The sequence below is a fragment of the Pteronotus mesoamericanus genome, unplaced genomic scaffold, assembly GCF_021234165.1.
Source record: "Pteronotus mesoamericanus isolate MK-2021 breed Mesoamerican mustached bat unplaced genomic scaffold, CSHL_Meso_final scaffold_174, whole genome shotgun sequence".
NCBI classification, from domain to species: domain Eukaryota; kingdom Metazoa; phylum Chordata; class Mammalia; order Chiroptera; family Mormoopidae; genus Pteronotus; species Pteronotus mesoamericanus.
This window is the reverse complement of record NW_026555309.1, coordinates 36,410,391-36,433,922: the sequence shown is the minus strand read 5'-3', so window position 1 is coordinate 36,433,922 and position 23,532 is coordinate 36,410,391. Positions and strand designations below refer to the sequence as shown.

The window sequence follows — 23,532 nt, the reverse complement described above, 5'->3', positions numbered from 1 at the left end:
TTCTTAGTTTAAAAGAATGAACGCCACCAAGTATTTCATTTTATAATTTCTTTCAAAATCCACAAGGACAATTTTTATGTCAATGCTGCAAACACAGAATGGCTAACAAATATACTGATTTTTACATCAAAATTAAACACATTCTGGGTCATGCCGGATATAAGTTGATATAAGCCTATTTTCTCAACTCTCACAATCTCCAAATCTGGACTTTCAAACTCAGCTCAACTACAGTGCTACACTAAAATTTCAGAAAGTCTCAATCACTTCTGGCAGCCTACTTTTTTCCTTAGCTTATAAAACATTCTACATATATCCTTTATACTCTGGTCCAAATTATTTTATTTCCTTGATTTTGTAGTTTCCTCTGATTAGCATTTTTACTCTCCCACCCATCTTAAAGAAACACTAGGGGCCAGAATTAGATGAATTACACACTTTCATTGAGGAATCTTTGGCACAGTTGGCACACCATATTATCATTACATCTATTAAAAAGCTATTTGTTCAAATTTTGTCATAAAAACGTGAAAAGATTTTATTCTATGTACAATAATGTACACAAATTTAAATAGGTCACCAAAGAGACCAGAAGTAATTAAAGAGGTATATTTACAGTAGCACATCACAGTAAACGGAAAACCATTCACAGATTCGACACTGATAACTGTTTTTTGTGCTTGGTTACACACTGATGTGAAGCATATTAACTCCATTTTGGATGAACTGAAATTTAACAACCTCAATGATTAGTAAATGCTATTTTAATCAGTCAGTGTACTCATTAGATTCTTCAGCTGCTGTACCTGTGGGCTGAATCACTCCATTTCTTTCTCTTTGAACATCATCATCACAATCTGTACTGTCATCTTCATTCAATTCCCTGTCAGACTCAACAGCAGCCTCTCTTACAGCTTCCTCTGGATTTTCATTGGGTGCAATAAATCCACTGTTGTCAGGTATATTTGAATTATCCTTGATACTATCTTCGATATATACTTTTTGATGGCACATTGGACAAGTATCTTGAATGTACAGCCATTTCCGAAGGCAAAGTGCATGGAAATAGTGATTACATGGTGTGACACGAGCAGATGTTGAAAACTCATGATAGCAGATTGCACAGACATCACCTATTTCTTGTAAGTGGCTCCCTTTTACTTCAGGAAGTGAATTAATTTTCTTAACAGCAGTCCTACGATTCATAAATGTCTTCCAACCATTTTTTGCTTGTAAGTAGATGTTAAAATATGCATGGAGACACATCATACAAGCCCGAATTTTACTTCCTGATTCAAACATCATAGTATAAGCCCCATTTCCAAACATTACTACTCCAAATATAAATTCAATAATATTGCCTGTTGAACGAACATAGTAGACATAATCATCAAGCTTTTCCCAAAGGACATTATAGTAGCCATCAATCATGAATAGCGTATAAACAGTGAGAGAAACAATTACTTTTAAGCAGAGTTCCACACAAAAGGCTGTAACCGCAAACAACCATGTGTTTAGCGCATAACGATGCCAAAGAACATAACTGAGTAAAACAGGAAGAATAAATAGGCAAGCAGAGACAAAGAGCACAGGGAAATGTCTACGAAAAGATGACACATGAGAGGCACTGAGAGACATTAATACAGGGTCTGTCATTCCATGGATGAAATGCAGGACTGCAGTTAATAAAAGGCACATGTTCCTACTTAAGCGAATAAGTCTCTCTTCTGGTCTTAGCCCACTTAAACCAGTCTGAAGAGCCAAAATAAAAAATAAAACAGGTGCTACAAAGCCAAGCCGCCTGTCATCTTCGTCTGTTGATCCAATAAAGGCCAATATTCCAAGGCCCACATAATGGGCTATTGAGGAAATTACAGCACTCATGCCCAGTACAGTTAGTGTAGAATCACATCCACTAATGATAAGATTGCAAATGAGGTCCCAGAAATCATCCCAAGAAATAAAGAAGGAATCAGTTTCATTTGCCATCCTTAAAATGTATATTAACACTGTCGCCTGAGCTGTGAGTCTTGTTAGCCAAAAGACTCTCAGTACATCTGGGAAACGAATCCTCTTCCATGTGTCCTCCATTAATAACTGTAATCCATAAATTCGATACATGTGCCTCACTAAAAGATAAACATACCGTGTAGAATAATAAAACCACTTAAGTTTCATTGCCAAGACAAGCACTGTGTTTAATGTAAGAATCAAGAAAGAAATAAAAACTAGACGCTCCCGGACGTGTAATGGTAGCTCTGTGATTAAGCCTATTACAGGAACCAAGAGATCCAAAATAATTAATTGTGAATAGAAGGAATGAATTTGGAGTAGCGAGATGTATCCAATTCCAAATGTTAGCTGTAGAACAATGAGTGCCATCCATAGTGAGGGCCCCTTCCGAGGAAGCAGCTCAATTCCAAAAGCTGAGGTGTTGTAGGCACCATAGAAGTCAATGTGCAAAGCAGCATAATAATTTACCAACACTGAAGTTGCAGCTAACAGAAAGGCTGCGCTGTACATGTAAAACTTGAAAAGTGATCGCTGTGACAGTATCAGGACAATACTGGATAAAAATACACCTGAAAAAAAGAAATAAAACGGTCATTTGAATGAAACATTTTTAAGAATACCCACTAAGAGTTATAATTCTCCTATAATTAGGATATGTGAACATTTTCAAAACTATGAACAATAAGCCTCAAGACAATTAGGGCTTACAGGCCATAAAAGGTTTTATAATAAGTCAGTTCAATGGGACAGACAAAACATTATTTCTTAAAATCTTATCAGAATTCTAGTTTACAAAGTAATTCAAGTAGTGCCATATACCCATGCACCAAATTATTACTAAATTACCTTGAAGGTAAGTTTCGAGTGACATACACATTTTAACAAGTTTTAAAATCTTTAAATAACATGTCCATAATTCCATTACAAAAACATTAGAATTAAAAGTAACCAAAATGGAAAACATTTATGCCTATTAAACCTTAGAACAGTTTTCTTAAAAGTGTTCTTTAGGAAATCAAGTTTTAAGTTTTATACTTAACACCTAATTCCTCCTTTTCCACAAAATGAACTCCCCTTCTGGCTCTTATTTTCCCTGTTCCTTAAATTTGAGCATTCTCCCCGGGTCCAAATTCAATTTTGTTTTTTTCCTCACTTCTACACCATTCCTTGCAAATCTAAAAAAATGTCCTCCAAGTTCCCCTTTTCCTATACATTTTTTAATCTTTTTCTTCAGATAGCCCTTTTTATTGTTCTTCAAATTACAAAAGTAACATTCAGAAAACCAAAACATTTTAAAAATGGTAATAAATCCTCCCCCTCCCCACTCCATACTCAACCAATGTGTGGTCTGAGGTGTACCTAGCATGATTTTTCTTTGTGCTCTGACAAATTTTTAAATAAGATTACAATAAACATTGTCAAAGGTTTCTATATGGAAATGACATCCAAATATCCATCTAATACACTTCTACATTACAACTGCAACACTCAAAATTTCTAAAACCTACCTCGCCTCAAATGGCCCTTCCTTGTGATTTCCAATTTCAGTTAAAGGTACCATCCATTACTGTTCTCTTAATGACACCTCCCAGCCCTGCACCCTCAAGCCTCACACTTGACAATCAGTCACCAAATTCTAACACCTATTATCTCCCTTTTCTCAGTGACACCAACCTATTTATTAGTTCGTCTCTAAAAGTTCAACTTGTCCAAATCCAACTACAAGCTATCACCAACATGCCTTTCTTCATCTCTCTGCTCAAAATACTGCAGCGGCTCTGAAATTACTATGAACTAAAGTCTACATTTCTTGTCCTAGCAGTCAAGGATCCAACTGGTCTTAGAGTAATACTCCTCTCTCAAGGCACATACCAAAGCCCCAGACTTCTTTCCCAAACACAGCCCTTCTGTGCCATAAATGCAGCGATGTTTACACTTTTCTCTGCTTGGCATGATGGCCCCACCAATTTCCCAAGTCTCTGACTGCTGAAATTCTATTCATCATATAAACCCACTTTCTCTGATAGTGACTGTTCCATCAGCATACCTGCAGAACCTGGTGAAACACCTAATACTCATATACTACCTGCTATTGTAGTTACCTGAGTAGGTTTCATCTACCCTGTTAGATAGTATCCTTGATAGCAAGCAGGAATCCTACATTGTACATCTATGGATCCCAAAATATTTTGTAGGAAATAAATAAATCGTAATTGGGGAAGTAAATGTTTTCTGTTGAATTCTGGATTATGTATTTAAAGGCAACTAGAAAATACAGCCCACTTGGAAATTGAAATTTATGAACAAGTAAGACAAAGCTAAGAAACCAGAGTTTGGATTATAGAAAAAGTGACAAACACCAAATTAAATATCCATCCATCCACCTTATTTCAGCATGTAATCAAGAAAGGCCATATTACAGTGGAGGCATTTCATAATCCATTGCATGTAAAAAGGCTAGTTCCTCTAAATAATGACTGTGCCCACGAACTTAAAATTCACCCTGTGCCAATGTGGCAGGTCATTTGTGAAAAAGAGAACAAAGGACAGTCACCTAGAAGATACATAAATTTCTGCATAAAAACCACCTGACAGATTTTCAGAGCAAGCTGGCCACTAATAATCTCCCAAAAGCTGATAGCTGGTTATAGGTCCTTTTGATAGAAAATGGACTTTTTTTTGAGCAGGACTAGAAACCTTTTCCATGGAAGGTAAGAGGAAATGGAATTAACTCAGCACATGCATGCATGTATTTTTTTTTTCTTTGTCTATATAGAAAAACAGTATTTTTCCTGCAACAAAACTTAATCTCCTAAAAGGAGTCAAAATAAAACCAAAATAACTTCAATTTTAGTTTATACCAATTAAAAGGGAGAAAGTCAAGCACGGACTGTAAATTATCTTTGTCAACTTGCTATTCACAAAATGGCAAGTTAATCTTTATTTGTGAGTATTCATGTACTTTGTTGTAACTTATAACCAGTCCTTTTTCTTTTAATAGCTCCCCCCGAAGCTTATTTTGACACACAAATGAAAGAATGGATGATTTGGGTTTTAGAAGTATGTCTGGAGAAAAAGTGCCATTTTGCTTTATGCACATGTACCAAGGGAAGAAAAGAGGAGGATACGATAGGCAAATAATGTAGTAAGACTACAGTCACAAAGTCCAAATGTGTTCTAGCAAGTAATAACCTGATACTACTCTTTCTTGACTAAAATCATACCCTCAAGATGGTATGATTAAACGACCAAATATTTTAAGACTAATATAAAATTGTTTAATTTTTACCCAAAGTTTGCATGTACATAAGGTTCTTAAATTTTTCTTTTAAACTCATGGTCCTACATATGGAACGTAGAAAGAATCAGCTCTCATTTTACAGGGGGAAAAAAAAGTAAACATCCCAAATAACAAGTCTCAACATTCCCTGTCATGGCCTTTACAGACTGTTGGCTTAGGAAAATTAAGCCTAGGGGTAGTGTTTCTTATTAGCATTTAAGAGTTACCTGCATAAGTAATCAAAGCTATATATAAATGATGTTTTATTTAAAAACAAAAAAACAAATAAAACCATCTTGGGACACTGGAGAATAGAATTAACTGAAATCACAACTCAGGGATCCAATTTTCCAGTGATTAAGAGTTTCACTTAAGTTTCTGAGGTAAGAAAAGAAACAGGTGTCAAAAATCAATTCAGGAGCTTTGAAGCTGTATCAGGGCCTTTACAATTTGGATTACCAAAAATAAATGAACAAAAACAAACAAAAAAACCCATAACATATTACACAACAAAGTGTTTAAGCTCTTTTATGTGGAAAGTCCATTCATACCCTAACCTTTTCTGGAAACTTAGAACTAAAGTTAGAAGAAAACATGACAGAATATTTACAACTCTCCAGCTACCTTAAATACACCTTTAAAACATAATCTAAAGCAAGCTGTGGAAAAATATTTTAGTGCTGTACAGAATAAAGATGAAGCACAGAAATAAATGTTAGGACTACCTTTCTTCCAAGGGAGCCCCAACCAATGAAATGCAAGACAAGGTAAAATACCTTGAAATGGTAATCTGTAGATGTACTTGATAAAATATAGCATAAAGAAAAGTTCTTCTATCAAACTCACTTTAGGTTAAAAAAGGGTATATTAAGTTTCTTAGTAAAACTAAAATCTTGCCTGTAAACTAAGGTTTTAAACATGTTTTTATTTTTAAAAAAATATGTGAACATGATTTTTGAAGAGTCAAACCCCACTGGTAGATGAAGGATAGCTTTGCATAAACAAACATATTTATAAACTCATACTCTTTTTTTACTTTTTACTCAGAGGATCCTCCTACTTAATGAGTTTTCATGTTGCTTTACCTTTAAAAATTTTGCATTTCTGATTACTTACCAAAGAGGGCATCTTCCGAATTACTGACCATTCATGTTTTTTTGCCCATTTAAGGAGTTGGTTTTCCTTAATGAATTATATTTAGAAAAATATTCTAACTACAAATTCTTTGTCAGTTATCTGTAATGCAGACATCTTTTACAGATGTGTGGCTGGTCTTTTAACTTTTCTGATGCTTTCTGATTAATAGAGGTTTTTAATTTTAGTATTGTTGAATTTACCGATATTTTACTCATTTGCTTTTATATATTTAAAAAAAAATTTCCCTTACTCTAAAGTTAAAAAAAAAAAAAATGCTACTTTTTTCTAAAAATTTTAAAGTTCTTCTTTTCACATCTTGGTATTAATTCACTTAAAACTGTTTACATAGTGACATGAGGTAGAGAGCCAGTATCATTTTTTATTTTTTTCCTATACGGATAACTAAATGACCACCAATTGAATACTCTATATTTACCTCAATGTACTTCAGTTCTACCTCTAGTTTCTATACATGTGTGGGTAGCCTATTTCTGGGCTCTATTCTATTTTCCCTCTCCCCCGAGGAGTCATCTGGCAATATCTAGAGACCTTGCTGGCAATTTCAGCTGGAGGAAATGGGGTGCTACTTGTATCTAAAGGGGCAGCAAACAGGGATGCTGTTAAAAATCCTACAATTCACCCTGGCCAGGCAGCTCAGTTGGTTGGAGCATCATCCCATACACCAAAAACTTGAGAACTCAATACCTGTGCGGGAGGCAACCAACTGACGTTTCTCTCTCCCTTCCTCTCTCTCTAAAAGCAATAAAAACATATCCTCAAGTAAGGAGGGGGAAAAAAATTCTACAGTTCACAGAACGGCCCCACCGAAACCCCCAACAAAGAGTTACCTTTGTCCAAATGTCAATAGTGTTACTGCTTAGAATACTTAGCCTATCCTTATGCAGTCACAGTTAGTTCTGCTTCATTTTGTTTTTTCACATCATAGGTTTTCTTAGTTCTTTCTATTGTGCTAAAATTAACTATCTCATTCTTTTCAACAACTTTATTGTATGGCTAAACAATACAATGAACAGATTCCCTTTTAATAGATATGTATATTAACAATTTGTTTTTTTGTCATTACCAACAATGCTGCAATCAATATCCTTGCCCACAGTCTTTGTGCAACTATATCTTTAGGTCAAACTCTTAGAAATGAAGTGTGTCAAAAGGAGTATGATGAATTTCAGTTGATAGCGCCAGAGGGCTTTACGTAGAAGTGACAGCCTACCAAAACTGTATAACTTGAACTATTTCCCTATAGTTTCACCAAACTAGTTTCTATTCAGACTTTGAACTCCTCACCAATCTAAGAGGTTTTGTTGTGACTGTATTTATTTAATTATAAGTGAGGCTGACTGACCATTTACATTTCATTTATTGTGAACTGCCTACCCATTTGTCTCTGGCCGTATAAGTTTTTCTTTTTGGCAGAGTAAAACTTCCACAATCTCATATGATGCAGATATTTTTCTCCCAGTGTGCTATTTTTTAAGAATTTTTTAATAAGGAATATATCCCGTGTAATTTCTGGATTTTCTTTTATGTTTAAAAAGGACTTTCCACTTCAATGAATTATCAATCTATGAGTAATACTATTAATACAAACTCCTATGCTTGCATTTTCTGCCTTGGAATTAGATTTGCTAACTCAGCATTATGCTGCAGTGGACTGCATTTCATTTGGCATTTAACACCTCCTAAGAGTAGCTTAACATTCTTAAATATTCTATACATTGTGATATCATTTTATTTGGATCTCCAAAATAAGGTGCTTTATTTTCTAACCTGTTGAAATTCTCTTATTAGTTTGATATCAAATGAAAGTACATTTTGCTTACTGTAGCAAAAGGGAATTGTATTCTTCAGATGCCTAATTTTTATATCATTTTAAAGAAAGAGGTCAGACTGCCAAGTTTACAACAGTATATGAATGATAAAGAAAGGTCTACAATTACTAAAAACAATAACCACACAGGACACTTAATTTTAACTATCCTTTGGTATCTTTTACACAAAATCTGTCATTTTAAAAAACAGATGATGCCTCACTGAATGGGTCTTAAATACTTAAGACACTTGCTTTTACTCAGGATGAATTTTTTTAGCACCAAAGCCAGTTTCTTAAAAACTTTCACTTACAGATGTGAAAAATTAATAATTACACTGGCATAATGTAAGGAATAGCCAGGTGACAGTTTGAAAATTTTTTGTATTTCTGATAAAGTCTGACCCAGAAAATATTTTGAGAGCAAAATTTTCAAATAGCACCAACATTTCACTGATGCCTTCAAAAGACCAAAACATCTGTAACAGTATGGTTTTAACTGAAGTATTGAAATTTTTTTTAAAAAGCTAACAGGCTTACTATAGCTAACACTTAAATAGCCCTTACTAGGTCCCAGGGACTAAAAGGCTTACATCCTATCTCATTTACTGTCCTTAATACCCTATGAGAGAGATATTATTATTGTCCATCTTTCAAAAGGTACAGATCCCTAACCAGTGTGGCTGAGTTCGCTGGGTGGCATTCTATAAAGTGAAAGGTCGTGGGTTCGATTCCTGGTCAGGTCACCTGCCTGGGTTGCCAGTTCAGTTCCCAGTCCACCTTCTACAAGAAGCAACCAGTCGATGCTTCTCTCTCACAAAGATGGTTCTTTCCCTCTTTATCCCTCCCTTTCCCTCTCTAAAAATAAGTAAATAAAATATTTAAAAAAAATAAAAAGGTACAGATAAGGTCCTGGCTGGTGTGGCTCAGGTGGTTAAAACATCATCCTGTAGGCCTAGACCAAAAGGTCACGTGTTTGATTCCCAGTCAGAGCATGTACGTGAATGCAACCAACTGATGTTTCTCTTTCTCTTTCTCCCCCTCCCCTCTTCCTCTCTCTCTAAAATCAATAAACATTTTTTTAAAAAAGCATGGAGAGAGCATGCACACACACACACAAATAATAGATGACTTTGTTCTGTGTTCTTAAACCACAAATTATTTCATTAAGGAAAATACTCCTTTTCCTTAAAGCTCCCTAGTGTGAAGCTCAACTCTGAGAGCACAGCATTTAAAAGATTGTTACCTTCTGTTTTTTCTTTTATTTTCGGGGGGGGGGGGGGGGGGCAGGGGGTGGACGGCAGTCTGTTAGTGTAACTTATGATCATGAGTGACTTTTTTTATAAAGATTTTATTTATTTATTTTTAGAGAGAGAGGAAGGGAGGGAGAAAGAGTGAGAGAAACATCAGTCTGCACCCCTCGTAACTGCCAACCCGCCAACCGGGGCCTCTGCCTGCAACCCAGGCATGTGCCCGGACCAGGAATCGAACCAGCGACCCTTCACTCTGAGGGATCATGCCCAAACCATTGAGCCATACCAGTCACTGCAGATGACTTCTGTCGTGAATAAAATGCCCTCCCAACAGCTCTCCTACTCTTTTTTTATTATTATAAAGAGTGATCTACATTATTTATTTTTGTAACCACATGTTATTTGGAAACATTTGTCCAAGGCAACAAAATACAATAGGTAGGGTGTTTCAAGTGAGGTTCCAAATCGAAGTCATACCACTGAGTAATCAAAAAGCAGCAGGTGGCTTGTTCAGCCAACAGCCCCATTCTAACTAATTTCATTTTAACATTAACCCATGACTGTCAGAATAAAATGTTAAGTATGAAATATTAAAGCTAGCTAATGCTTTTTTAATCGATGTATAATTGACTATGACATAATATATTAGGTGTGCAACACATTAGTTTCAGGTGTTTGATATTTGTATACATTACAAAACTGTAGCTCCATTTTTGCCACCGATGAGGACACTAATCTTTTGCAGAGGTATGCAGGAATGGCTGGTGTTAAGCAACTGGCGGGTTACTGATAAGCCCTGTGCTAAAGAACAGCATGTACACATCTGTTAGTTTTAAGATCTAGCATGTGATCATTACTATACCATTCTGTATCTGGATTGCAGCTGTACTGAGGAGGAAAATGGACCACCACTGATGTCAGAAGATTTTTAAACCTGGGCTCTGGCAACCACTTATTTGCTGTGTATCTATCAAAAGCAAAAACACAGCCTCTAAGACCCTCAGTTTTCTCACTTGCAAAATGAGAATACCACCACCCACCTCTGAGGGATTTCTGAAGGTTAACTATTAGGTTAGATAATACTAGTAAAAATGCTTTGAAAAAATAAAGTACCAAACAAATGTAAAATATTGCTATTTATTGCTAAGAACAAAACTCAACATTACCATGATTTTGTCAGACTGAAGACGCAACAGATGGCTCATAATTCAGAAAGGCTTGGGTAAGGACCTCAGTATCACTTTAGCAACACTTCAAAGCATTACCCTATTAAAACCTTAGCACAATTACTTCATCAGCAAAATCTGCCAAGCTTCAATCACTTAAAAAATTACTTTATACATAAATGTTTCTCATTCGGCGATGCGATTGAAGATGGGGAATGAAACATAAGATGCTTTCAACACTATATTCACATGCAACAAAAACACTGATTTTCAGAAGTCTCTCTGGGAAAAGTCTCATCACTTTCTGGCCACGTTTTTTCTTTGAATACCTCTACTTCATTCATGGAAAACTTTAGGACCTGGTATAAATATCGTCTTCTTTATGAAGATTTTGAGTAATGGGTTCGGGGTCTGGGAAATAGAAACCCTGTCTCTCTCTCGTTCTTTGGATGTCATTTACCGCGGACACTTGACCATCTTGTGGGCCCCGTGGGTACATAAGTGACAACGCACAAGAGCTCTGCATTTTGGAAAGGAGGAAACTGAGGCCCAGGCCAGAGCACGACAAGGCCAAGGTCACACACAGCGAGAAGGGGGCAAAAAGAGTGGCTGTTCCCGCAAGGCTGCCGCATGGGACGGGTAAGCCCGCACTCGCTGCCCCAGAGAAGAGCAGGCAGAGCCGCACGCTCCCACAGGCAGGCGCTCTCCCGTCCGTCCCTCCCTCCCTCAGGTGCAGAAAGGACCGGGGGGCTGACTCGCGGCGAGCGCGGCGCTGCGGCGAACTCGGATGCTGGTGTCACATCCTCCCTCCCGCAGCCCGCAAGGGCGCCCCTGCGGGGGTCGAACCCGGCTCTCCCGCACGCGCACACTCAGGCGCAGCCTCTCGCAATCACACACGCTCTCACACACACAGCTCTCTCACAGTCTCTCTCATTCTCACACACCCCCCCCCACTGTCACACGCCCTGTCACACACACACACAAACACAATCTCACACATTCTCACACACTGACATACGCCCGCACCCACACAACCCACAACCTGCGCGCGGCTGCCCTGAAGCACTCTCTGAGGCACGTCTCGGCCCACACAGCCGTCCGAGGCTGCAGGCTACCCCCTCGCCCTTACCGAGAAGCCGGAGGAAGATCTGGAACCCGATGCAGAACCGGCTTTGGCTGGAATCATAGTAGGAGTTGAAGATGGCGTCGACGATGTAGAGACAGGGCACGCGGAGCGCCACTTCGAGCGCCGCCCAGACCTGCCGACGGGCCATCCGCACCTGCTGCTGCGGGGGCCCCACCGCCGCCATAAGCCGCTGCCACACCGGGGCTGGGCGGGCCCTGGAGGGCCGCGCGGGGCAGGGCCCGGGACGGCGGCCAGGGGCGGGGGCTGAGGCGGGCAACTCCGCCCCTCCCTCCTCTCCTGTCTCTCTCACGGCCCGCCCCGCCGCCCGCTCGCGTCTCCAGCAGGAGCAGGCGGCGGCGGCGGCGGCTGAGGAGGCAGCGGCTTCCGGGAGGCCCCTGGGAGTCGGTGTTTTCAGCTGACTAAGGTTTGGCTCCGCTTCCCTCCACCGTTTCCCCCGCCCGTGGAGCCACCATCTTGACCTCGCCCGCCGGCTCGGCCGTTGCTGCTGTTGCAAGGCTCAGAGGCTGCGCTCGCGGTCACGCGAGATCGCGGAGACCGCGCTGTCGCCGCGTCACAATCGGAGGTAGGGCGCTCCCCATGTCGTCATCACGTACGGCGTAGCAAACGTCTCACAGCGTTGCCATGGTTTCCGCTAGGCTTCGCGACTTGGGTGCCACCCCGTGGCGCAGGCGCTCTGCAGCAGCCGCGCCTTCCAGCCTCAGGAGGGCCCAGCTCCCTTACGGCGGCTTGGACTCAGTGAGGAACTCCCTACTTCCACGGGCGGCAGCGATTTGTTGTTTTATTAAGGCCCATTTACCGTCCCATAAACATAGTTCAAAGATGCTTGAGCAGAGGAAAGCCAAAGGGCGCCGCCCGCAGACCTCCCCCATCGCACCGGGAGGCCGGGCCTGAAAGACGCCTGACATTCCAGGGAAGATACCTGTGAGGAGACGTAGCAGCCGCCGTTTGTGGCTCTGGACGAGGTATCGTAGGCGCTACCAAGAAAAACATAACCTCTTATCCCTTTGCCCATCACCCTAACCACCTCCTCCCAAACTGGACAGAACTGAGGACACTCATCGGCCACATTTTACTGATACCAAGGGCTGCTGTGACTTGAGGGTAAGAACCCACCTCCGTCTCTGATTTCAAGTCTTTGAGGTAACCACGCCCAGGCAATCCCTTCTTTCCTCCGGGGCTTAAGAAGCCAAACTTTTATTGTGTTTTTTTGTAGGTGGATCAGAACATGCTACCCCAAAGTATGTCACTTTGACACGATTATTTTGAGCTGAAGACAAGAGCTGAAGTCCCTTCCCCCAACACACACACACACACACAAAAGCTCTCTTGCCTCCACCGCCCCCAAACACATTTGCCTAAAAAGTAGGACATAGATGTGCATCTGCAAAGGTATCTCCCTCTCCCTCACCTGTAAGAGGACTCCTCTACTTTGAATCACCCACTAACCTTACTAATCCTCTTCCACTAGTTTCCCCTATATATTTATTTACCTTCCCACAGTTGCCACCCTCTAGAAGCCTAAATCCCTTTTTGTCTTGTCACTTTTCTATAAATGTATTGCTCTTTCTTAAAATGCTATGTGAACCCCCGGTTGTAGCCATCCCGTTTGAGATACTACTCATCAGTGAGTTTATCCCAGGTGTGTATGCACCTCATGAGTTAGTAAAACTGTTTTTCTCTTGTTAATAATCTCTTTTATCAGTTTAATTACCTGGGGCTCAGCCTCAGAACCTAGGACGGTAAAGGAAAGGTTCCCCACCCCCCGCCCGCCCCTTTTTCTTGCCTATCCATATAATTAATACACTAATCTGGTCATCTTTGTCTTCCTCTTCCTTCACCAGCAAGTAAGAATGGACATTAGGTCTGAGTCTGCACTGTAGACCTCGCCATCTCAGAATAAGGAGGATCAAATGGTAAGCAAGAACCTGGCTCACTTGGGTTCCTAACCCAAATCGTACTCTGCAATCCACTTTGTATCAGGGCTCTAGATGGGTGATTATCCTGTATCAGATAAGAACTCTCCGTAACGGTGGAGGATTACAGAACTCCAGGACCTCTTCCTCTGGATGTTGGTAGATGTGGTAGAATGACTGAACCCACACCCAAACTCCTTACTCCAGTCTCATGTTTTTAACCTTGTATTGTTATCCCCCACTAATAATGATTGCCATCTGTGCTTATTATGTACTAGGCACTATGCTAAGGGATTTACATTTTACTTAAATTTTTTTATCAGCCTTATTTTGATAGTTTTTTTTTAATCCTCATCTGAAGACATGCTTATTGATTTTAGAAAGCGGGGGAGAGAGAGAGAACCATCGATGGGTAGCCTCCTGTATGTGCCCAGACTGGGGACCAAACACCCCAACCCAGGTATGTGCCCTGACCAGGAATCGAACCTGCAATTTATGGATTCGCTTTTGCTCTGTGGGAAGACATTCCAACCAACAATACTGGCCAGGGCTTGATAGGTATTATTATTTGGTTCAGAGAGGAGGAAACTGAGGCTTAGATAAGTTATCAAGATCGAAAAGTTAGGTGGCCAATATGGCCAAAGCTACTTAAGAGTAAAATGCAGTATTTGATCTCAAGGCTACCTGGAGCCTAGGATTTCAGGCATCTTGGACTCCTTCCTTTTTTCACCCATAGCCAATCTGCAATCAAATCTTACCTTTTTTTGGGGGGAGGGGGGCAGGCTCTTGAATCTGTTTCCTTACAATTGTCACTGGCAGTATCTTAACCCACTGGCAGTATCCTAACCTAAAATCCTACTGCAGCTTGCCTGTTTATTGCGACATCAACATGATCACAATTTTTCCAATCTGGTCTATTTACTTCTGGGGGTTAATCTACCTAAACTGGGCATCTGGGGAATAACCTTGCGGTTTTGACAAAATTCCCAAAGGAAAGCAAGCTTAGTAAGATGAGAGGACTAAGGACGCTTAGGTAGAAACCTCAGAGATGTAAATTAACTACTCAATCCACCTGTTATTCTGCCCTAATTGCAATTTAAAGCAAAAAGAGAAAGGCCATAATGGAGAAAGGGGTCCACAAGGACTAATCTAAAAGAGAAGTATGGTAAGGAGACTGGAGGTAAGTACCATTATATTATGACCATGCAAAATGGAATATAAAAGTTTATGGGCTTTACTCCAATTTTTATTTAAAAAGTTAAATGTAGTAAATATTAAAAGCTTTTAAACATGAGGAAATACTTATTAATCTTTTAACAGTTTCCTATCTTAATTTGATGCACAAATTTTATTAGTGTCAGGATTTCTAATTCAAACTAAATTCCATCTTGGGCCAAGAACTCTCAGGAGTGGTAACGTTCTTATCTTTCTCATCTATGACTTCAAGCAAGTCTCTTTAAACTTTTTACATTTCACTCTCACCATCCATAAAATGAAGACTAAGACAAGTACTTTAAAATACTACTTTAAAATTAAATTTATATCAGTGAGGTAGCTTTTAGATGGTTAGGAATTTTTAAAATAAAAGATAAGCTTTCAAAGAAATAACTACAACTCACTGAATGTAATCTTTGTTTGGTTTCTACATTGATTTGAATGTTGCACAACTCAGGTGTATATTTACATCGAGTCTATCCAGAACAGTATGGGGAGGGGGGGTACACATGCATGCACAACACACTTCATATATATAAATTACCCACGGTCAAAAATAACAATCTGTTCATTCGGCTTTAATGATTCAGACGCCTTTTAGGTGTTGTAAAAAAGCCTTTCAATAATAGGTTGTGTAAAAACTAGTTTGAATTTTGTCAACATTTTCATCAGCCAAGCCTTTGTTCCAAGCAACAGAAACTGATTCTGGGCTATCATTATATGTCAAGACTTCACGTTCCAAGAGTGACCATGCAATTGGTTAAGTTTATTGGACCATGTATATCTTACCTTACCCTATACCAGAGGACAAGTACAAGCAGTTTCCTTAGTAGGAAGAAGCAGTAGGTAACAGGCACTTATAATTACCCATCCCACCCCTCCCCGCCTAAATACTATGTGTTTCCTTCAAATGGAATATGGGGGTGCTGATAGGAAGGCAGAGAGTAATAGCCCCCAAAGGGACAAATACTCAGCTTAACTTGGGTAGAATAAAAGGGTAGAATTCTACTTCTACTCTTTCATTCACAGACCTGACTTTTCTATATATAAAGGGACATGACACTACATAATCACTTTTTATTTAGAGTATATTTTGTGTCTTAGTGGGGCTATCATTAGTTTCAAAAGGTTTTTCCATCACTGCATCAGACCAACATTTTCTAGGCTGTGTAGTATGTGATAGGACCAGTGAATCCCACGGCCATGTGCCTACTAAAATGCCTCCCTTGCTGTAAAGTAGGTCCCTAGGTCAAAGGCAGTATTACATAGGATACATATTAATGGATCAAACACTTGTAAACCCTTGGATAGTAGTGCTGGCCAACGTTTTGTGCATAGGAAAGGCAAGCTCATACCTGAAGATAGTAATATCCTAGTAAAGGTGAATCACTGTCCTTCGAGCCTAGAAGTCCAATATAGTCAACTTACTACCAAGCATCTGCTTGGTTTCCTTAAGGGATGGTGGTGTATCAAGGGTTCAATGTTGAACCTGAGGAGTGGCTACTTGGTGAGTGGTAGCCATGCTGTTGTCCTCTTGCTCACCTGCCTCTCTGCAACTACTTTGTTCATGAGCCCATTATAACATTACTGGGTTTGCTGATGATTATAGTTGCTTAAGTTAACTAGTCAAGTCTTTTGGTTTACATGATTGTTGAGTACCTCCTTGCATGGTAGATTGTCCCTGGTAGGCACCGTTACACAATACAAAATTCTTCACATGTATGCCCTAGCCTACAGATTTCTCCACTGCTTTTTTCCCAGGGTTTCCTAGGGTTCCCAGGGAAAGATCTCCTAATTTTTCCCATTTCAGGCTCCTGAACAACTAGCCAACCTATCTGCCAATGCCACAAAGGTATAGTCTTACTTCAGGCCACTTTTCTTTCCACACATAGTGGATGACCAGAATATTCCCCAAAATTCTGCCTTAAAAGATAGCCCTCACTGGTGTTTTTTTTAAGACCACCGCTAAGTAGGGCTGTAGGGCAGCAGCAGATTTTTGTTTTGAACCCCTATTCCAAGAAAACAAATCAATGAACGTAGCTCTGGCTTTTGTTGTCCTCCTTCAATTAGACATAACAGCCTCTCAAGTAGCCAAAATTGTGAGCTGAGGAGGGGACATTGGTGCAAGAATGTAAGTATGACATGGGAGTCTGCGCCACCTGCCTGTGCACCTGTTCGTTTACTCTGACTCAGCTTGTCATCAATTCCAGATGTACCACTTCCATCTTATGATGGATTGACATGGTAGGTCTGACAAAACCCAGCCCATAATTGGACAATCTGGCTACAGGGTCATTTGATGTCTCCTGAGATGCTTAGTTCCTACCAAGGCCCACCAGGAGCCATCAGGAGCCACTTTTGAATGCCTTGCTACAGAACCCTAAGAGACTACCTTGTGATTCTTCTGTTGGAACTTGCTGTTAATTATCATGGCTGTTCTGCTTGTCATAGATACTATTGCCCCACAGAATCTCCTGGAATGAATGGCCCATCCAACATGACTAATTGCACAGCAGGCTGTACCTGCTACAGTTTTAATGCTCTGGATCCCACTGAAAACTGGCAGCCTTGTGTCATTCAGTATATAAGTCAGAGCAGCATTCCCAAGTTCTAAATTTCCACAAAGCCTAAAGAGCTTAGTGTGTTTCTTTGGAAGCAGAATAATATTGATAAAGAGTGAGTAAGATGCAAGAATTTCTTCTTTACTGTGAATAAGGTACCTTGACATTTAAGCAGATCACTGGCCCCTAAAAATTTCAGAACCATGTCAGTCTTCTTTCACCAGTGAACACTCAGGGTCTGATGCATACATCAGGGTGAATGAATTCATTCAGGTGTTGCCTATCCACAGCTAATGGCAGGAAGGTAATTCCTCAGCCCCTGGACATGTGGCTGTCTGACTCATCTTCCTCACTGTGTGTCCCCTGCCTTCCTCCCCATTTTGGCTCAACCCCCAACTTGGCATCTTTACTTTGAGACAAGAAAGCCACAGGTACACACGTGAGAACAAACTCAAAATGTACCAGAGGAGATGATTAAGGCAAACATAGAAAGGCCACTTTCATGATGGGATCACATGATAGTTAACACTTTCTGGGGGCTTACTGTGTACAAGACCCTGGTTCTTTTTTAATTCTTATAACAGACCCTGCCTTCAACACATTTTTCACTGCTTCCATTGTTCCAAATTGATCTAATGGCAACATTCCGGACATTTTCTGAGCATTCAAACTTCTGTACCTGTTATTCTCTTCAACTAGAATGTTTTCACCCTGACTCCACTTACTTAAATTTTACCCAGGTTTTAAGAGCCAAATCAAACACTACCTCTCTGAAGACTTCACCATTCATTTCTCAGAACTTTTCTTCACCTTTGCACTCCTACAACATGCTACCACCCATATGGCACTTATATCATTGTATTCCAATTCTTTTGAGTATTTGTGTTGTTTCTGCTGCTAGGGTGTGAGCTCCTCAGACAGGAACAGTTTCTAATGAGTGTATTTCCTGTGGCTCATGTATATAGTAGACACTTAATATTTGTGGAATAACACAAACAGCACCATTCATGTCTTTAGTGCCACTGTTGCAAGGAGAACAGGCAGCCCAGCCCAGCCCAGCCCCAGCCAGCTAAATGCCTGGTACAATCATAATCCTGATAAAGCCACACACTTTTATTTCCTTCATCAGGGAAGCAAGCCCAGATCGTTTCAAAGTGCACCAAAAATAAAGCTCTGAGAAGCGATTCTTTACAATAGTTATCCCAAAGGTAAACAAGAGTGACTCTCTACAATTAGTCATCCGAAAGACAGAGTAGTGATTCTTTATAATTAGTCATCCTAAGGGTGAACAATGGTGGTGGCTGACAGCCATAAAATAAGGTGAGGCTTGAAAAACTCTACAGAACACCTCACATTCTCTTACAGCTCCTCATCTTGTCTTGATGTTGGCCAGGGAAGGCAGATGAAAAGAGCCTGAAGCCTTTAAAAATCTGAAGATTTATTTATTTTAAAAATATATTTGGCTTTGCCAGTCTTTTTTTTTAAGATTTTATTTATTTTTAGAGGGGGAGGGAGGGAAACATCCATGTGTGGTTGCCTCTCACGCGCCCCCTACTGGGGACCTGGCCTGCAACCCAGACATGTGCCCTGACTGGGAATCGAACCAGTGAAACTTTGGTTTGCAGGCCAGCACCCAACCCACTGAGCCACACCAGCCATGGCTAAAAATCTGAGGTTTTAATTTGAACTTTTAAAATAACTAGCAATTGGCAGCTACTGCACAAGCTTAATACTGAAAAGCTAGTTTTCCTATGACATAAAGCAATCATTTTACCCCCTTTTTTTTTTTTACCACAATAAACCCAATATTTAAGACATGCCCCCCTCCACTCTCATTTATGAATGCCAAAGTAGGGGTATAGAGTTAATACACTAAAGTAATTTTTGTCCCCTTCCCTCCATATTTTGTCAGCGATAATAAAGCAGCACCATTTTAATGCCTTGATATGGGCTCCATTGCTTAGTTCCATCGATTTTCTATCATCACTGCCACCACCCTAGCCCAAGCCACCATCACCTGGACCACCAGAGAAACCTCCTCACTGGTCTTCCATCCTGGCCACCCAACAGTTGATTTCCCATATTGTAACAAGAGTGATTTGAAAAGAGCAATGCATTTCACTCTGAAATAACCAATGCACTGTGTACAACTACTTATTAAATAAAAGTCACGTGAAGCAGTTCAAAGCAACCCTCATATGCGAATAAGAAAATCCAAGGCCAAAAGAATATTGAAACCCTGTACCCACGGTCAGACAGAACTGAGGTGAAAATTTGGAATTCACTGATTGCATAGATAGGCCTCATTTCAGTGAGCCGTACTACTTCTCCCAGATACGTAGCTCATTCTCAGTGTGATCAATGGAACACAAATGAAGTGATCTGGGTTGGTCTAGAGGCTACTTTCAGGGCCACAAAATATTAAATGAGATCACCCAGAGACAAGAGGGGTGAGAACCCGGCCTGAGCTGATGCATTAAGGGTCACTCACACATAGATCCTCATGTCTCTGGATCCACCTTTTCTAGCCAACCAGAGGACATGGGCGGCATTCCAGGTCCAAGACTATGTGATCTACATGGGGAGCATAGGATTTCACTTGTTGGATGTGCAAGATTTTTGTCTTCCACGGTTTCCCGTGCACCTGCTGAAGAAGAGTGACAATACGAGATTCTGCAGATTCTGCCCACCTGTGCCATTCTGGCTTGATGGCTGCTGACAGCACTTTTCTCCTAGAATCCCTGGTAGCTTCATTTTCCAAATGGTTGGTGATAATGTGCTGAGGACAAGGCCAATGCTCCTCCTTAATTTCACTGCTTCCAGAAGGCTGGAGCTTCCTCCCTGGAAAAGATTCCACATTTTGGTGGATATGCAAAATGCCCCCAGCATCCTTTCGTAGCACTTGGCAGGCAATGGGCCAGCCTTCTTCAGAGCTGGGAATGAGCCCCAGGTTCACCCGATCTGCAATGTTTGAGAGCTTCAATTTTCTATTATCCCCAAAGTGTATTTGGCACCGATCTGCTACTCCATTAATCTCAAGGTTATTTCTCAGAGCAACTACAGCATGGGGGTTCCACTCACAGGCGTGGACGAAGGCAGCACCAGCATGAACTAGGAAGGGCAAAGTAAAATAACCAATCCCTGCAAAGAGATCCACCAGCACTTGTCCAGCACAGGGCAGTGACGCCACTCGAAGCTTCTCAGTGATATTTCCGAAGGAGAACATGCACTGGGTTATGTCAAACTTATATCGGATCCCATTATCCACATGCTCAACCCAGCCATCGTCGCCCAGCAACAGCGTCACTGCTGGAGTTCGAGCGCCATCCGGTGATATCCGTCCTTGTTTGGCCAAACGCTGGACACCAAGTGCCGAGGCAACAATCTCCCAGAGTTCTGGTTCCAGATTTTCCCACTGCTTGGCTTGGAAACTGTCTTCACTCAGCAGCAAGAGGTTACCGTGCCGTTGCCAAGACCGGGGCAAATCAGCCTCCAATTCAGCTGACCATGTCACTCCCCGGGCCTCTACCCAGCGTCTCACCTCAAGACCCAGCCTTCGGGCAGGTGAACAACTTTGGGCCTTCTTTGAAGGAACCGGATCCAGGAGCTGTGTTACCGTACAGGTGCTACCTGGAGCCACACGATTCCTCAGCTCCTGCAGGTGCTGTTCAGGGAGCGTCTTTCCCAGCACGGGTAGCGCCACAGAGCCATCCGGCATCTTTTCCACGCGGTGCTGTCTATCCAAGAGTTTTTCTTTCTGGAGATATTCCCTGTATCGCTGCGTAAACCGAGGCTCAGTCAAAACTGCGACAATAGCCGCGGGTTTCCCGCCTCCCCTTTCCATATTCCTGGCCTCTCATTATTTCGGATTCCCTCTGCGAGACTTTCCCTCTGCTCAGAGTCCACTCACTTCCCGGGATCCATTCACGGCTGCTGCAGGAAAAGAGAGATGCCGTGCGCTGCGCCGGGAACGGAAGTGACGTTAAACTGGCAGGCCGGAACTAAATTATATTGGTGAACCTGTCGACGATTGGCGTCATCGTTGCCGTGGTGAAGTCGCGGCTGCCATTTTCATTGTGATCGCCAGTTACTTGCTTCACCGTAATAGGAAGTTAATAATAACGAATTGTGTGAACTTAAAAATTTCAAATTAGAGGGAACCCTGCAGAACCCTCATGCACTCTCTTCAATGCTGCTCATGAAACCAAAGGGGAAAGTGAACCTGGAATGATGGGCTGAATTTGCAGAAAGGATTCCCATAGCCTCCTGCTGTTCTCTCAGGTTAGCATCAACCGCCGCCGCCTTTGCTGAGTGAAGAGTCCGATGCAGCGTCCTCATTCCCTTTCATTGCAAAGATAGTTGTCACCATCTCACTCTCCTGCAGTATATAGAAACGAGTGTTTGGAATTCAGAAGGATCTGAGTTCAGAGAAATCATATCACCTCTCAGAACCAGAATCTTCACCTATAATGAGAATCATGTTAACTCCCTCAAATCAATGCTATAGCGGTTAAATATATATAAAATGCTTTGAACCTTGACCTGTAAAGGGTAGATACTCAAAGGAGGTATAACAAGTTGAAGTGGTAGATGGCAGATATATATCCCTTGAAATGTTTTGATATATCTAATGAGGGAGGACAATGGCGAATTCCTCTACCGATAACTTAAAATAATTGAAAACAAGAATTGTAAAGAAGATATATATGTATATACACATGCACATATATGTATATATACGTATGTATATGTGTGTGTGCATACATATATTTTTTATTTATTTATTGTTTTTTTTTACTTTCTGCCCACCCTTCTACAGATTGGGTAACTGAAAGCAAGGGAAGTTAACAACTGCAGTTCCCAAATCAGGTCTCTGTATGGGAGGCACAGCTATAGCTAAAATACTTTTTGTATCTTCATTCCTGTTTATTATCAGTCAGAGTTGTTCTTGTTTTCAGTTTCTATGTTAAAGGCTCAGAAATGGAGAAAACATCAACCAGGACAGAGTAGAAGACCCTCTTGGTGCCCCATATACCCTTGGTAGTCACCATTCCTGTAATATGTCAACTCGATGGCTTCTAACTGCAAGCTTTTAGGAGTCTTTGCCTGATGGCTTTCTCTGCTCACCAGAACTGTTTTATCTCAAGTCCAGAATAGACTAGAAAATGCTGGGGAATTAATGCCCCCCATCACCCGTCAAACAGTGAGTGATGTGAGTTGGTAAATAAATTTCCCACCTTCCACATGCCTTAGCTGGAATACCTCTGAGGCATGTTCTATACTGTCTCCCAGAGTTATCTCAGAACTTTAGTTTTTCAGTAATCCTCCCTATATCCTATGCTTTCAATTTCTCTCTCTCCTAGATTATTCCCATTAGTATATAAACATGCTTCCACTTGCTATCTGTAACAACCTCTCCCTTGACTCTTTATTCCTACTGATATTCCCAAGTTTATATTTCCCACCACTCCATATCTCCCACTCCCATCTCCAATACCATTTGCGTCTTTGATATCTCAATTTGGTGTCTAATAGGCAACTCATACCTAATATGTCTAAAACAGATGTATCTTTGCCACTGCCCCCATCTATCTGATGAAGTGTACCATGTTGTCCAGCATTCACTCATTTTCTCATGCACACAATTTAGAAAATATCTTCAATCACCTCCCCGCCCCCTTTTCCTCAACTTCCTATAACTATTTTATAGTTAGCTGCCATGAGCTTATATCTTCCATATACTCCTAAGTATATACCAAGTTAGTTTACCTCTCTTAATCTCCTCAGACACCCGCTGACACTTAGACTACAGTAGCTGCTCCACACTGGTCTCTCCATTAGGACTCTTACCTTTTTTTTAAATTCTCCACATAGTAATCAGGATGAGAGTTTTCAAAACATAGGTTCTGATCCTATCCCTCCCTACTGGAAAATAATTCCTGCCTACCCTTTGTCCAACGAATAAGCTCCTCACCCTGGCCCACCATTTTATGCATGATCTGACTCCTAAATCTCATCC

General features: G+C 40.9%; 3 protein-coding genes across 3 annotated transcripts in view; 1 reads left to right on the top strand and 2 right to left on the bottom strand.

Moving 5' to 3' along the window:
* TATDN1 (TatD DNase domain containing 1) overlaps window positions 1-10,641 on the top strand; it is a 42,199-nt gene extending 31,558 nt beyond the window's left edge. The window contains exon 12 of the mRNA XM_054590473.1: window positions 10,395-10,641. Within this exon, the coding sequence (XP_054446448.1) occupies window positions 10,395-10,443 (49 nt within the window). The 3' untranslated portion in view covers window positions 10,444-10,641. The remainder of the gene's footprint in view (window positions 1-10,394) is intronic.
* Window positions 23-12,352, bottom strand: RNF139 (ring finger protein 139). Its single transcript, XM_054590470.1, has 2 exons — window positions 11,807-12,352; window positions 23-2,582 (listed from the first exon to the last, which is right to left on the bottom strand). Exons 1-2 carry the CDS (start codon window positions 11,985-11,987, stop codon window positions 769-771), a joined length of 1,995 nt encoding a protein of 664 aa, XP_054446445.1. The 5' UTR covers window positions 11,988-12,352; the 3' UTR covers window positions 23-768.
* A 6,714-nt stretch (window positions 12,353-19,066) lies between these two features.
* On the bottom strand, window positions 19,067-21,608 carry TRMT12 (tRNA methyltransferase 12 homolog). Its single transcript, XM_054590471.1, has one exon. It carries the CDS (start codon window positions 21,355-21,357, stop codon window positions 20,038-20,040), a length of 1,320 nt encoding a protein of 439 aa, XP_054446446.1. The 5' UTR covers window positions 21,358-21,608; the 3' UTR covers window positions 19,067-20,037.
* Window positions 21,609-23,532: the final 1,924 nt, after the last annotated feature.